The sequence below is a fragment of the Empidonax traillii genome, unplaced genomic scaffold (genome assembly GCF_003031625.1).
Source record: "Empidonax traillii isolate 1590-97213 ecotype Southwest subspecies unplaced genomic scaffold, ASM303162v1 scaffold1110:size201231, whole genome shotgun sequence".
NCBI classification, from domain to species: Eukaryota; Metazoa; Chordata; class Aves; order Passeriformes; family Tyrannidae; genus Empidonax; species Empidonax traillii.
The window spans coordinates 80826-95983 of NW_020956303.1; the positions used below are offsets into that span (position 1 = coordinate 80826).

At 50.6% G+C, this 15158-nt stretch overlaps 1 protein-coding gene across 2 annotated transcripts in view; it reads right to left on the reverse strand.

Moving 5' to 3' along the window:
* Positions 1 to 15158, reverse strand: part of IFT172 (intraflagellar transport 172) — a 36111-nt gene that overhangs the window by 7836 nt on the left and 13117 nt on the right. For both annotated transcript variants that reach the window (XM_027905015.1, XM_027905016.1), the window contains 24 exons: positions 13295 to 13462; positions 12822 to 12958; positions 11898 to 12005; positions 11333 to 11417; positions 10912 to 11004; positions 10523 to 10600; positions 9887 to 10135; positions 8258 to 8336; positions 7738 to 7858; positions 7204 to 7348; positions 7040 to 7129; positions 6531 to 6628; positions 6166 to 6301; positions 5970 to 6086; positions 5269 to 5411; positions 4507 to 4600; positions 4191 to 4255; positions 3883 to 4063; positions 3256 to 3365; positions 2678 to 2807; positions 2026 to 2124; positions 1584 to 1693; positions 1059 to 1122; positions 360 to 446 (listed from right to left, as the gene is read on the reverse strand). In XM_027905015.1, coding sequence (XP_027760816.1) covers positions 360 to 446; positions 1059 to 1122; positions 1584 to 1693; positions 2026 to 2124; positions 2678 to 2807; positions 3256 to 3365; positions 3883 to 4063; positions 4191 to 4255; positions 4507 to 4600; positions 5269 to 5411; positions 5970 to 6086; positions 6166 to 6301; positions 6531 to 6628; positions 7040 to 7129; positions 7204 to 7348; positions 7738 to 7858; positions 8258 to 8336; positions 9887 to 10135; positions 10523 to 10600; positions 10912 to 11004; positions 11333 to 11417; positions 11898 to 12005; positions 12822 to 12958; positions 13295 to 13462 — 2787 coding nt within the window. The remainder of the gene's footprint in view (positions 1 to 359; positions 447 to 1058; positions 1123 to 1583; positions 1694 to 2025; positions 2125 to 2677; positions 2808 to 3255; positions 3366 to 3882; positions 4064 to 4190; positions 4256 to 4506; positions 4601 to 5268; positions 5412 to 5969; positions 6087 to 6165; positions 6302 to 6530; positions 6629 to 7039; positions 7130 to 7203; positions 7349 to 7737; positions 7859 to 8257; positions 8337 to 9886; positions 10136 to 10522; positions 10601 to 10911; positions 11005 to 11332; positions 11418 to 11897; positions 12006 to 12821; positions 12959 to 13294; positions 13463 to 15158) is intronic.

Below are 15158 nucleotides of genomic sequence, written 5' to 3' on the forward strand. Positions count from 1 at the left end.
GAAAAACTGAAAAAAAAAGTCAAATTTGCTTTCTTGACAAAGATGTGTCATTCTGACTGACACCAGGGCTCTCCAGAACATGGAGAAAGAAGGCTTTCTTCTACAATTCCTCTGTTTCCATGGTACCAATTACTTCCAGTCCAAACAACTCATTTAGCTTCTTCCAATGCTCCATTAATCACAAAATTTAAACACAATATGCTTCTGGGTTCTAACACTTCCCCATTCAGACTGGCTGGCCACGATGGGAACAGTGGTGTGGTGCTTCCACACCACCCACTGCCCACCCGCTCCAGCTGTCCCTGCTCCAAGGTGCCAGGGCCCTGGGCCTGTCCCCGAGGGCTCACACAGGCACTCACCTGCTTAGCTGCGACTTCCAGGCACTTCTCCCACTGCTCCTGCTTTGCATATATATCCAGAGCAGCCATGACATCGATTCCCACCAGCTGGGGATGGAAACAACTGTAAATTCACTGTGCAGGCCAGGTTTCCTGCTCACATCCAGGCAGGCATCAGCTCACCTGTGTCTTTTTTTCCCAGCCACAGTGTCCCTCCCCCTCCATGGCATGAACTTACAGAGCCAGTGTGACCCATCTGCCGTCCAGAGAGACCTGGACAGGCTGCAGAGGTGGGCCTGTGCAAACCTCATGAAGGTCAACAAGGCCAAGTGAAGGTGCTGCACTTGGGTCAGAGCAACCCCACACACAGATACAGCCTGGGTGAAGAATGGCTGAGAGCAGTCCAGAGGAGAAGGACTTGGGGGCATTGGTGGGCAAAAGACTGGACATGATCCAGCAATGTGTGCCTGGAGCAACCTGGTCTAGGGCAAGGTGTCCCTGCCCATGGCAGGGAGGTGGAATGAGATGAGCATTAAGGTCCCTTCCCACCCAAACCCTTCTGTGATTCCATGGTCTGGTATGCAATAGCCATGGCTCACAGGCACATACAGATTTCTCATCTGTGGGCATAGTCAGGCAAAAGCCCCATGAGAAAGGCCCCAGGGATCTGCACAGGTCCTGACATCACTCCCTAGCCTGCAAGACATCCCAAATACATACCGAATCCACCTTTCCTTGGTTCTTTAAATACTCCTTATAACACTGGTCCACATATTCCTCTGACCTGTGGGTAGAAAGAATCCTTGTACCTTGCATCGGTGCAGAGGCTGGATCCAGCCTTGGAACCAGAGGACTTCCAGCTGTGCTGTGTCCTGCTGGTGGGCTGCTGGCACACAGGTAGAAGGGAGAGGAAAGGGCCGAGGCAGCTCTTCACAGTATAACGTGTGAGGAGAACAAGGGATCACAGGGCTTTCAGAAGAAACCGCATGCACAGGATTATAACAAGGAAAAGGGAAATAGGGACAGGCATGAAACATGGGAAGTGTGACAATAGGAAAGTGTCAGAATGGTAAATGGCTTGGGAATGGCAGCTGCGGAAAATGTGCCCTGTTGAGCCTGGGAAGACCACTGAGGGGAGAATTCAGGAAAGCTGGGGACAGCAGGACAGGAAAAGACAGGACAAGGGATAATTTGGGAGTGGGAGAGGGAGCAGGAAGAGTATAATTTGCAAAGTTCAGGACATACCTGGGGTCCAACTCCTTGGCCACATGCTTGGCTTTGCTCCATTCCTCCCCTTCAATGAAGGCATCAATAGCTTCTCGGATGAGGTCCAAGTTTAGGTAGAGTTCAGCTGCCTGGAGGGTAAGAGAAAAAGTCCCATGGGAGACAGTCCATGCATTCCAGGCTGAAGTTGATGCTGGCCAGCACACAGCCACAACAGAAAGTCTCTTCCCAAAAGATAACCCACTCCTCTCCTTCCTGCCTCCTCCCAAGGTGTGCCTCTCTCACACTATTCCAGGACTTCATTCCTTCCCCTCCTTCATGACTCTGCACTGCTTAACTCTGGATAGAGCCATCCACCCATCACCCCAGGATGTGACTTGGCTTCCTTCCCTTGGATAGAGCTCTCCCTTCCTATGTCACTCACTACTTCTCCAGCAGTTTGGGGGCAAGAGCCAGCTCTCACCATGCTGTATTTCTTCATGGCCACCAGCTGAGGAGCCACAGTCCGTGTCACCTCCATGCTCTGTGACTGACCCAAGAATTTCACAGCCAACTCAGCAGCCTGTGAAGAGAAACTGTCAGCAGCACAAATGATAAAAGCTATGGGAGAGTGGCATAAAGTGGGGAAGTTCTCAGTCCCAGCTAAAAGAATGAGAGTTGGGAGCACTTGAACTATGGGGAAGGGGAGAAGAAATGGCAGCTCACTTCAGCAAGTCAGAGAAGCAAAGCCCAGCGACTTTCTCACACAGAAGATCAAACAAGGACATAATTATTGAAGTTGGTACAAGGACACGGATGTGCATGAGAAGTATGAACACAACAAAAAGTGGTGGGACAGAGCAAGAAGGTGCTCCTCTAGCAAGGGCTGAGGCATAAAGTACAGCTCTTCAGTGCAGGAAGCTGTGGGCACACAGACAGGCACTGGCCTGCCAGGCAGTGGTGCCAGAGCAAGGGGGTCAGCGCCGTGCAGGGTAAGCACAGCCCATCATGGCTCAAGAGAACAGCTAGGAAGGCTTTCAACCCTGCAGTGACTGGAATCTGTAAGGTGCTCTCAGGCTGTGGGAGAGCTCCCAGGCAGCAGAGCAAGTGAAGGGAATCACAGGCCCTGACGGTACCTTCAGCAAGCACTTCTCCACCAGGACACTGTTGCTGGGATCCCGCACCTTCAGGTAGCAGTCCACTGCCCTGGCGTATTCCCCAGTCTGCTCCCACTCCCGGGCCTGCTCCAGCAGCCCTTTGGTTCCACTGCAGGGAGGAATGCAGGCTGTGAGCAGGGCTGGGATGCTGCCAGAGGTCCTCTAGACAGCGTGTAAGGGTGTGGGCAGGGAGGTGCGTGGCACAAGTAAGCCAGAGGCCTCAGACAAGAACGGAGCATGTGGCAGAGTGCACAAGAGTGCTGAGGAGAAAACTGACTGAGGACCCCCGGGACATGCACTGGCAGGGCTGGACACCGTGGAGATATCTATGTGGCAAGAGGCCATCTGGGAGACCTTAAACAGCAGCAATAAACCTCCTGAGCAGGGAGGAAGGATGATAGGAAACCTCTGCAGTAAGAAGTCTAGAGTCCTCAAGAGGGAAACAAGGGGATCAGGGTTCCCATCAGGGATCCCATGAGGCTGTAAGGCATCAGCACTACGGCCATGAGGAAGAGCTGCCTGGCTGTTTCCTGCGGCCTGACCACAGCATTCCTTACCTAGAGCCCTTCTTGCCAGCTTCCCTGCCACACTCCTCCTGCAGCTCTCCCAGCCGACTAGGCATGTATTCCTTGCAGATCCGCAGGGCCTCGCTCCACATGCCGGCCTCCTGCACAAGTACAATGGGGAGAAGTTTTCACCAGTTCACCGGGATCCCCCACGCTCCTGCATTACATAACACATCTAGCTCCTTATATCATCTTATCAGAGAACCCACTGAAAGAAACAACCACAGTAGCACCATCCAATTCTTTCTTCCCCTAAAATGGTACCTATGTCTATCCACTCATCCAAAGTACCTCAGGGGAACATGTTCATCCATTCCAGCTCTCTCTGTGGAATGAGTACTTAAGACGCTGAATGCACCCACTTGTGCTGCCCCTGAGGACCACCCATATTCTGGCAGGACACCTCTTATAGGAACTGTGAGAGAGTAAAGCTATGCTGTGAAATCTACTGGTTCAGTCTTCAGACCAGAAATAAGCTCCTCTAGGAACCCCGAGTAAATGGTTTTTATTTGGCTACTGAGCTGACAGGGAGAGCTGGGAGGTGGATTTCACTCCTCCATCCAAACTATGTTCTTGTCCAGTGAGGAAGGCAATGATGTTGCTACAGACTACACTCACCTTGTAGTACTTTATGGCCAGCTCAGGTCTCTGTGCTCGCAGGAGGAAGGCCTCTGCCTTCTGGAACTCTCTCTGCTCAAAGGCAAACTGTGCCTGTCCAACAAGCACATCAGCCACGCTGTCTGGGTCATGGGCCTCAGCCACTCTCTGCGCCGCGTCCCAGTCCTGGTTATGCACAAACCTGGGGGAACCGCCATGAGATGTAACAAGGGGCATGACATGGAGCAGCCCGATGCTGGAGAGGCATCTAGACTGGTATCACGTGGGGAGAGCAGATGAAGTAGGCCAGGATGTGGAAGGACACATACATCAGCACAGCTTCCTTGGGCTTCCCAGCTTTAATAAATTCTCCTTCAGCCTCCTCAAATTTGCCCTGGGAGAGAGGAAAGAATTTGCTTGCATGCCCTTCCTGTCCTGATACAATTACACGACCTCCTCTACTTACCACAAGGCAGGAAGGGTTTATGAAGCAAAGGTGTGTGTGGAACTTGGGGCTGTCATTGTGGAGCCCTTTGGATGTGCAGTGACCGCAGCCAGAACTGTGCCAGCTGCAGCAGTCCAGGGACAACTGCTCAGTTACCTGAGGGACCAGAGAACTCCCACCTATTCCAATGGGGAAATTACCTCATCTTCTAGGAACATGGCATACTTTAAGTGGATGTCTGGCATCTTCTGCTTCATGGAAAGGCGGGCCAGTTCGAAAGCAAATTCAAAGACCCTGCAAGGAAAGAGAAAATGGGGTGAGGGCAGTACTCTGTGCTCTGAGGTCAGGCCTTCATCAAGAGTAAGACAGCAAGTAGAGCACAAGACACTGGGAGAGGAGAGAGGGTCCCAAGTGAATGGGCACTGCCTGTTCCACCTGTTGCTGCCCAGAACAGGAGCTTTTAGAGCCCCCGCTGAGGAAATTCGACTCCTTCACACCTGCTTTTAGCGCCCAAGATCCTTGGTTCCATCCTAAAGGGAGGTGACAAGACTCGCAGGAGTTGAGAGATGTGTGGGCTTGGGGGAGAGCAGCAGGAAACAGCCATGCAGGCAGACACCTGGCTAGGTGGAGAGCAGGGCCAAAATTCTGTGGCAGTTACTTATGGTGCCATGAGGAATATCTCCTCTCATGCTCAAAGGCTCTCACGAGGCCCCTCCTGCTGAGGTTAAGGAGCAAACTGCTTTTGCCTGCACAGCTCAGACTTGGCATTGGAGAGACTGATATGAGGATGGGAAGTGGGATGTGTCAAGGGATTGGAATGCCTGTGTGAAGTATAGTGGGGTGGGAAGACATGCCATATCCCGGCCCTGCAGCTACTATGTGCACAGCATTATCTTGGGCCACCCATTTTTCCTGAGGTCAGGGGGAGGTCAGGGAAGTGCTGGGCAGAGGCACCTGCATACCCACTGTCAGTTGCATGGTCAATGGCCATTTCCAGAAGCCCGAATTTGCTGAGGAGTTTCACAGCTGCCTCTCCACCCAGGCTCTTCGCCCACAGATAGGCCACATGCTTATGGGAGTTTGCTCCCCCATGTGCCTTGGCCACCTGTTCAAAGAAAAGGAAGTGGAAGAGCCAAGTGCATCGATTTCACCTTCAGCAGACTGAGCCTCTCTCATGTGATGCCTGTTGGCATGAGAGAGCACCAAAAACATCTGTTCCCTCCAGAGGAACCCTTCTGTGGCCACCACTGGACTGGTGAGTGGGAGAGTGAGACAAAGGCATATAGGGCAGAGCAGAATAGCTGCTGCCTTCTCAGCACAGCCCACACCACTGTTTGGGCAGCAGACACACTCCATGTGCACACCGAGGGGAGCAGTGCTGAGGACGGCTGCAGCCAGAACAACACCTCTGAGCTACAAGGAGATGCAGTGGTCAGGGGCAGAGCAGTGCCTGGAAGAAGGCACTGCTGCAGAGAGCCCAGGGTCAAGCCCCGCTTTTGGGCTTCAATGCTGCAGAGCAGGAGGCCCACAGGCCTCCAGGGCTGGGGCAGTGCTGAGGCTGGGTAGTGTTCTGATCTTGCAGTGGACACAAAGCAGTTCCCACCAGGATCCTGCAGCCAGAGTCTGACCCCTGCACAGGTGGGGAACTCTGAATGATCATTACCCTGTATGCCTCTTCCCACATGTCATTCACTCTGTACATGTTCACTGTAGCCTTCCAGTCCTTGGCTTCCAGGTAGTGGTACTCAGCCTCCTGCAAGCGCCCTTCTGCTTCCAGCTCCTGCAGTCAGAGGCAATGAGATTGTGATACTCTTGCCAGGGCCTGGTCTAGCTGATCCCCTGCCATGAGATGCACTCACCTTGCCCAGGTGCAGGTGAGTATCTCCAAGTAAGTCCTTGTGGTACTTGGCCACTAGGCAAACCATCTCATCGTACATCTTACACTTCTTGTACATGGTGATGGCCAAATCAGGTTCATTCACAGTGATGTACAGCCTGGGGACACAAACACATCCAAATGGTTCAGCCAAGGACATGACCAGTCTCTGAAATCTCTCTGCATCCTGAAATATCAGCTTTGGGTCTCTTGTGTGTGGAGAGAGGTCCTCTGGTCTTTCCAAACCCCAGTCCCAAATTCTACTCCAAGCCTGGGAAAGGGCTCCTCCTCATTACATCCATTTTTTTCAGGGCTCAGTCCTAGACAGGTACCAAGGAAGACACTCACCTTTCTGCTTCTTTGTACTTGCCCTGCTTCTCCATCTCCTGGGCCTGAGTTATGTACAGCACAGTCACATCCTCCTGGCTCATACACTTGATTGCCAGCTGCCAAAAGGAACACACAGGGAATTCACTGCACAGCAATTTCCTGACATATGGCAATGAAGGAGAAGGAGAAAACCAATTTCCTTCCCATCTGACAAACAAGTATCCATGCTATATGCTCTGCAGAGAATGGGTAGTCACTTGTCACTGTGATCAAAGCACATAGGAACAGCTCTTGGAGAGGGCCATTTGTGTCACAGGTGCACCCACGTGGGGCTGTGAGACAGAGGAGGTCAATATGTGAATACTGGGAACAGATTTCTTGCTGGCTAATGGATGGCCTTGCGTGCATCCTTTGGGAAGAGTGCTGGTTGATTGGGTGGTGGTGCCTTGTGCACCACCACCTCCTGACAGAAGACACATCTCACCAAGCGGGGTGGGGTCCCCAGAAGCTTTGGCTTCTGACTCTACCTTGTGAGCCTGTTCCCAGAGCCCAGCCTGTGTGTACATGTCAATGGCATCCTTGGTCTGGCCTCCTTTAATGTACAGCTCCTCTGCAACCTGCCAGGAAAAGACCACACTCAGCATTCTCAAAGGACACACAGAGCACTGGTAACTGTGGTCTGTGGCCTCACCTGATACTCCTGTAAAGCTGCATAGTGCTCGGCAATCTTGAGGTAATATTTGGCTGCTGTCTGTTTGTCCTGCAAGTCCAAAATGTAGATGGCCTTCTTCCACTGCCGGGCTCCCAAGGCTGCCTCAACGGCCTTAACTGAGCACCTAGTATCAAACCCATCACTCTTTAGAGCCAGGCAGCAGCCACCTCCTCCAGCTGTGCTCTGCCAGGGAGACCAGAGTGCTCTGCTGCTTGATTCGGCTTCCTGGGTCAGAGTAGCACAAAGGATCTGAGTATGTGGCAGTGCTAAGGGGGATGAACGAACTAAGACAGCAGGGACGAGCAATCAGGGCTGAAAGACCTTGGAAGAGGTATCCATGGGGATAGGTATCCATGGCTGGTGCCAGCAGAGACTGCACACAAGCACTGGGGGCACGACAAAGCAGCATGGTGGGGGCTCAGTCAGGCAAACCCCCTGCTGACAGAGGCCAACGATATCAACTTCATCCCCTACCAGTATCCTGCTGCTTATATAACCTTCCCCTGCCCCTACCTGGCTTCGATGTAATGGTTAATAGCAGCATCCAGCTGTTTCTGCTGTACCAGATGGTCTCCCCAGGCCTCCTCCAGCTTCACAACTTCTGCGGGGAATGCCAGGCGAGCCAGCTCCACGGCTGTAAGAGGACAGGAGAGCTGTCACCCTCAGGCCAGCAAGGAAGCAGAACTGTGGGGTAAACATGGGCCTTGGATGGGGCACAGAGGGAGGGGAATGGTGACTGTCTAAGCCACCCTAGCTCCAATGGGTTACCCAGCAACCTGGACCCTGTGGAGAACTGGACCAAATCCATGCTGGTGCAATCAGTATGGTCAAAGGCTTGGGAACAGGACACTGTTCTGGGACTGCATGTGCAAGTACAACTATGTGAAAATACACATAGTGAAGAGACGATAGGTGGAAGCTTCAGAGTATTCAGGCATCTCTGGGCTCCAGGGCAATAGTTCATGTTGCCACCAGGCCAGAGTACCCAGGCTCCTGCTGGAGATGGAGGGGAGGAACATATTGAGCACAGTACCTTTCAGGAAGGCACTGCCCTTGCCATAGCATTCCAGAGCCTTGCGCAGGTTCCTGACCTTCTCGAACAGGTCTCCAGCCTAATGACAAATACAAGCTGCCAGTTTCCAGAGCCACCACCTCCCCACACCTTTGTGCCCTACCAGTCCCACATACAGAGCTTTTCAGTCCTGCCACACAGACACTCCCACCAGCTTTGCCTTGTCCACTAAATAAGAGCATGGAGATTAAGGAACTTCTAGGAAAGAGCATGGATGCTGAGACCATTGTCCTCTCTTCCAGTCAACCCCAGCACAGACATCCTGGCAGACCAGAGGCTCATCCACTTTAGTATTTGAATGGTGGCAAGAGCACACCTCTAGAGAAAGACTGTAATAACACAGTGAGCATACAGCACCCTTTCCTCCCTTATATCTGTCCATCTCTGACAGCCTGCACAGCAGAAGTTTCCTGAATTTGTGTTGTGATGCCCTCACAACACCATATTTAATGGCTTTTGACAGACTCTACCTCCATGATTCATCTAATCACTTTTGGACCATTTATACTTTTGGTAACCAGACATCCAGTAGCTACAAGCTCCACAGTTATTCTTTCAACTGAAGGCTTAAGAAAAGGTGACAGGTTTGGAAAAGCACTAAGTTTTCTTGGGTCCAAATGAAATGGTAAGAAAATGCTGGAGGTAAATTGTGACTGGAGAAGTGTAATTTGCACAGGACACATAAAACAGGCCAGTAAATAGCATTGTTTTTTTTTCACACCACATATAACTCAGCTCATAGCCAAAACTGTAGCTCAAAAGGTTCAGATGGTTCAAGCAATAATTTGACAAGCTCATGGAAGTAAAATCTATCAGGAGTCCTTACACGTAAAAATAAAAATGTTCAGGTACCCTGTAGCCTGCAAACGGCTGGACCCCAGGAAAGGACACTAGGGGAAGTGCCACCCTGTATTTTGCCTGCTCTGTTCTTTATTTTCCTTTCTTAAGTACTGCCAGAGGCATTAGCCAGGATACTGAGCTGTACGCTGGGCAGACTTAGCACTGTTTTCTTACATTAACATGATTATGTGCTGTGGAAAAAACACCTCTTGGTTTTAAAACTGGTCCCTAATAATAAGCAGTTAACCAATTTTTGGTGTTATTAGACACAGAGAATAATCATGTCCCTTCTTTATGATATTTAAGGCTCTACAGATAGTCTTCAACCTCCTCTGTTTTCCTCCCTTAGGTTTTCCATTTGGATTATCCTTACCCCATCATTTTTTATTCTGCTATGAGGAAGCACTGACATTTCCACAGTGATATCAAGTTTTCTGTTTGATTCACAACTCTGTTGCTGTTGGTTGCCATCTTCCTGGGGCCTCCCTGACAATTACTAATGCTCAGAGGATATTCTTGAGACATGTTGCCCATGAGATGCGATCTTCTTCCTGATCAGTAGCACTGATTCTAGACCTCACCCATGTACAATGGATGCAGTGAGGATTTCCTCATAAATGTTAACTGCAAACTTACCAACAGAGAATTAGTTCTGTTGCCTTCCAGTCCCCCCGTGTCTCACAGATGCAGAGGATGGGGTACGGTCCCTGATGCCCCTAAGAAGGAAGCCCACTGGGAAGGGCCACTCACCTGTTCATACAGTTCCCCTCTGATCAGTGCCGTGGAGATCCTATCAATGACATCCTCATTGGTGAGCAGCTCATCCCTACTCATGGCCAGCCGTGCTGCTTTGGCTGGCAGCCCTGCCCGCAGATACAAGCCGATGGCTGCCAGGTAGTCACCCTGTCCCTCTTGGACCTCTCCAGCCTTCTCTTCCTGCTGGGTATCCAACAGCCACTGGTAGTAACCCCGACGCAACTTCTCCAGCATCGGGTGTCCCTGTGGAGAAACGCAGCACTGGTTGGTTGACTTGCGCAAGGGGAGATGCTATCCAGCTTGTCCTGCAGGTTCTGAACACTTGGTCATAGCACCGGGCCTCTTGCTGCCCAGTTAGCAGAAACCACAATACGATAGTGCCTGTGTACCATGGCACTATCTGTTCTTTTTTGAAGCCACAGATACTCCTAAGCCAATTTCAGTAGCTTCTCTCCCTCATTATTCACCCAGGTCTGTATTTACACTAGGGCAACCTTTCCTTCTACTTGGAGTCCTTCTAAGCAGAAGCCAGGTAGGGCAGGTGAAGAGAACCCAGACCTGAATGGACTCCCAAACAGAAGATTTACCAAGCAATCTCAGCCCACAGCCCAGTGCAGCAACACTTCGTACCTTGGCTTTGGCCACCACAATGCATTCATCCCACATGTGCAGCTCCTGGTACATGTCCATGGCCTCCTCTGTGGCATTCTGTGTCACAAAGTAAAGGATCCAGATTAGGAGCAGACACACTGCCTCAGAGCTCTCCAAGTGGGCAGGGTTAGATGTGCAGAAAACACTTGAAAAATTGTCCCATCTCCTTTACATGGATATACATCCTCCCTCACACTCCTCATGCACCTCAGTGTAATCCTACACCTTAGAAATGGAATACCTCCTTCTACTTCATGGTAAAAACTGCAAAAACAAGCAACGTCTTCCGTTCCTCTTACAGACCAGGACACAACCCCCTCTGCTCAGAAAAAAATTAAATCTTTTCTACTCCTTGTTCCTTTACTCACTTGTTCCAGGAAGATCATCTCGGCCAGCTTGTAGTTCTTGTCTAGCATGGCCAAGCGGGCCCGCACCAGGTAATAATCCATGCCATCCCCACCCTGCAGACAACAGAAGCGAGCTCAGTTTGCTGAGGGAAAGAACAAGCTCTGGAATGGAACATGGAGGGGACTGCACTGCAGGTGAGGGCTGGGTCATTAGGGAAATGAAAGATAGCTGAGAATCCCAGCAGTGACAATCCAGGAGCAGTATGAAATGGCCAGCCCTGAGAGGGACCTGGCAGGCATGGATGAAGGATGTCAGCAGTTTCTATATGACCAGGTACTAGTCTGTAGCATGACACTGGGGAGCATGGACACGGAAGATAATGTGCATGTGAGTGTTTTCAGGAAAACTGCAGCCCTAGAGAGAAGGAAAAGCTTGACTTACATGCTCTTGAGCTGCCCTGTCAGCAATGGCATTGGTTTCATGCAGAAATTGAGCCTTTGCCATGTTTCCCAGAGCTGCAAAACACCTGGAAAGGACAAAAAAGTTAGTCAGTAACTGAGTTTTGTTGCCCACTTTTGGACCAAGAAGAGAAAATCAGAACTTGGCCAGCAGACTCAGGGAGACGTGGGGTACCCCTGCTTCAAGAGAAGGATTTTGCCAAGACTCATGTTCAGATGTGCCCTCTAGCCCTGCTCCATGGGAGAATCCATGGGCGTGGCCAAGGCTCATGTTTCACCTCTGCAGGCTTCAGAGCTGCCTCGAGTTTTTTCATCTCTGTGAGCTCCCTGAGGCCTTGCTATACACTGCTTTACATACATCAACAAAAATTTCTGATACAGAGTGACGTCTTCCCACTCTCTGTTCTGGCATTACTGTCTGGGATGAAAGGGCAAGTCATGGCCTGGCATAGACAAGACTTAAGTCTCCACATCTTCCACGCCGCACACAGAGTCACATCTTTAGATGATGTTTAAGAGAGTGTTTAAGCCAGGAAGATGTGATGTACCTCTCTGCAATGTGCAGCTGTCTCGCTTCCAAAGCCAGTCTGCTGAGAGTCTTCCACATGGCTTCAGTCTCTGTGGACATTTCCAGTGTCTCCAAAAATGCAGTAGCCCTTGAGACAGAGAGAGTTGCAGACTTTCAGTTACAGAAGAGCTCTCTGATGAAAATCCCAGGCTGAGACAGGAGCTTCCTAACCACAGCTGCACTGAAGACAAAGCAAGCTGGGTGTGCTCAGTCCGGAAGAGGACAGTGTAATACAGTGCCTGACAGAGCAGGGGAAAATTTATACACCTAGGTGGTCCCTACCTGGGCTAAGATACTTAAATACAGATGATCAGCAGAAGGCTGTAGCAGTGTGGGACAAGTCCAAAATGTTGTGCCTGATGCAAGTCCCTGGTGAAGAAGTCTCTCAAGCAGTAACAGTGCTAGGAACACATGAAGATTTCTCCCCTGATCACTTTTAAAAGCCACATAACAGTGTCATCAAGGCCCAGGTGACTGCCATCACTGCTTCAGGCAGTCAGTTTTTACTCTGCACAGCTTCTGGCTGTTTCCATGACACTGCCACCATCCCTGGAAGGGCAGCAATAGAAGCACTCAAGCACCACTTCACATCTGGCTGCTCTGCAGACACACTTATTCACTGCAATTAACTGACAACTGCCTTCAGCAAATCCCTGTCAGTGTCTATGGGATCAGTCTCTCCCTGAGTTTGAAACCACAAAGCTGTGAGAAGGTAAATATTGAATGTATACTCCTGAAGGACTCTGACATTCTTTGTAGTCAGACGTGGCACCAACATCATTCTCAGAGCCTAGAGTTCAACTCTGTATGGAAAGCTGTGCTGCTGCCACTCATGGATTACCGATTCCCAAGTGGAATGTGACGTGAGCTACCTGCCATTCCCACTGGTGTACGTAGCCCTTACCTGTGATAATCCCCATCATCAACAGCAGTTCCAAACTCTATGAGGCCTTCATCCAGGGTGTACGACACAGTGTTCACCCCTTCAGATACTATCACTTCAGTCTTTCCATCATTCCGTTCCAAGTCTACGATATCCCCCTGGAAAGAGTATCAGCTGTCAATATTCCTGTGTTCTCCTGAAGTATATGGGGTGGCAGGGATGGGAGGGCAGCACCACGACAGCACTGCCAGTCACAGTTCTGCTGAATGAGCTCACACTGAGCAGACTGAACCATGAAGCAGCTCCTTGCTACATTAACTGCCTTCATCTTCTGCCAGGAATGTCTGCAGTTGACCAATGAGCTCATATTCTGTCCAGGAGAAACTAGCGGTTCCCTTCTGTCTCCCCCTGCCGTACCACCCTGACTAATCCCACACACGTGAGCAAGAAGAAACAGAAACTGCAGGAGGCAATCAAAGCCTCCAAAGTTTTACCTTTAGAGGAAACATGGTGACTCGCTCCGGAGCATCGATGTTGTACCAAATGCAGAGGCTGTTTCTGTTCTGAGCCACCACCACGTCACTGCCCGGGACCCACTGCACGTAGGAGCAATAGTTCAGAATGGTCGTCTTGGTGCTGCTTTCAATGTCATAGAGCTGGAGCTGGAGGGGGCAGAGGAGAACAGATCAACTGGGCTCGTGGCTTGGCTACGTTCACACAAACATCACAGGAACATCTGAGCAGGCATCTTGTAGATGCACATAACCCATCAGGAAACAGACTTTCTCCAAGACGTGCAGCCTAAAATCCCATACTTATTTACACATTTCTAGCCAGGAATTAAGACCTTTTTAAAGCCTTGCAGCATTTTAAGCAGCATGCTCAGATCCTGCCTCCCTTACATGTCCATGTAAGGACATGGACAGATGTATATAAACCAGAATATGCCTTGTGCTACTTCAGTTCCTTCTCAGCTGCAGAGTTGGCACAGGCGGATGGGCTCTTAAGTCCTTGATGGAAACAGAGGGACCAAGAAGGGTCTTCCTCTGAGGTTTTTTGTCTTCCTCTGAACTGTCCATCCTAGGCATGGTCTTATTGCAAGGACTGCTGCCAATAAGGTGAGAAGTTGGTTATTTGTAGAATATACTGCCCAGAAACAAACCTGACAGTTTGGAAGGTGTAACCTGACACATGACATAACAAAGATATATGATGTCTTGTGACTTAGAAGTCCTATAGGATGTCTCTGTTCCTTGTCATAACTGTCCTCATCTAGCAAAGATGAGAAAAAGAAGACAGAACTCTGCTAGTCTTATGACACACCTGTCAAAAGAAAACAATAAAGTCCCTGTTTCAGTTTGTACCAAAATGGTTGGAGAAATCATAGAATCCCAGAATGGTTTGGGTTGGAAGGAACCTTAAAGATCATCTTGTTCTAACCCCTTGCCATGGGTAGGGACACTTTCCACTATCCCAGGCTGCTCCAAGCCACATCCAACCTGGTCTTGAACACTTCCAGGGATGGAGCAGCCACAACTTCTCTGGGCAACCTGTGCCAGGGTCTCACCACCCTCACAGAGAAGAATTTCTTCCAAATATCCCATCTAACCCTGCACTCTGTCAGGGGGAAGCCATTCCCCCTCGTCCTGTCTGTCCAGCCTCTTGTACAAAGTCCCTCTCCAACTCTCTTAGAGCCCCTTTAGGCACTGGAAGGGGCTCTGTGGTCTCTCCAGAGCCTTCTCTTCTCCAGGATGAACAATCCCAATTCTCTCAGCCTTTCCACACAGAAGAGGTGTTCCAGCTCTCTGAGTACCTCCGTGGCCTCCTCTGGACTGTCTCCAGCAGCTCCACATCCTTGTGCTGTTGCTCCCCAGAGCTGGAGGCAGCTCTGCAGGGGGGTCTCAGCTGAGAGGCAGAGGGGCAGGATCCCCCCCCTCCTCTGCTGCTCACGCTGTGGGATAAGCCCAGATGCAGCACCAGCACCTGACCTTGTTGCATCTCCTGAGATTCCCATGGGCCCAGGTCTGCAGCTTGTCCAAGTCCCTCTGGAAGGCCTCGTCCTTCAGGAGTGTCACCTGCACCCTCAGCTTGGTGTCACCTGCAAATCTGCTGAGGGTGCACTCAATCCCTTCGTCTACATCATTAATGAAGATATTAAAGAACACTGGTCCCAGTAGGGACCCCTGAGGGCACCACTGGTCAGTGATGCTACTTGTGACTCTGTGCCATTGGCCATGACCTTCTGCATGTGACTGTTCACCCAATTCCTTGCCCACCTAACGGTCCACCCACCAAATCCATCTGTCTTCAGTTTGGAGAGAAGGATGTTGCGGGGGACCGTGTGAAAGACTTTACAGA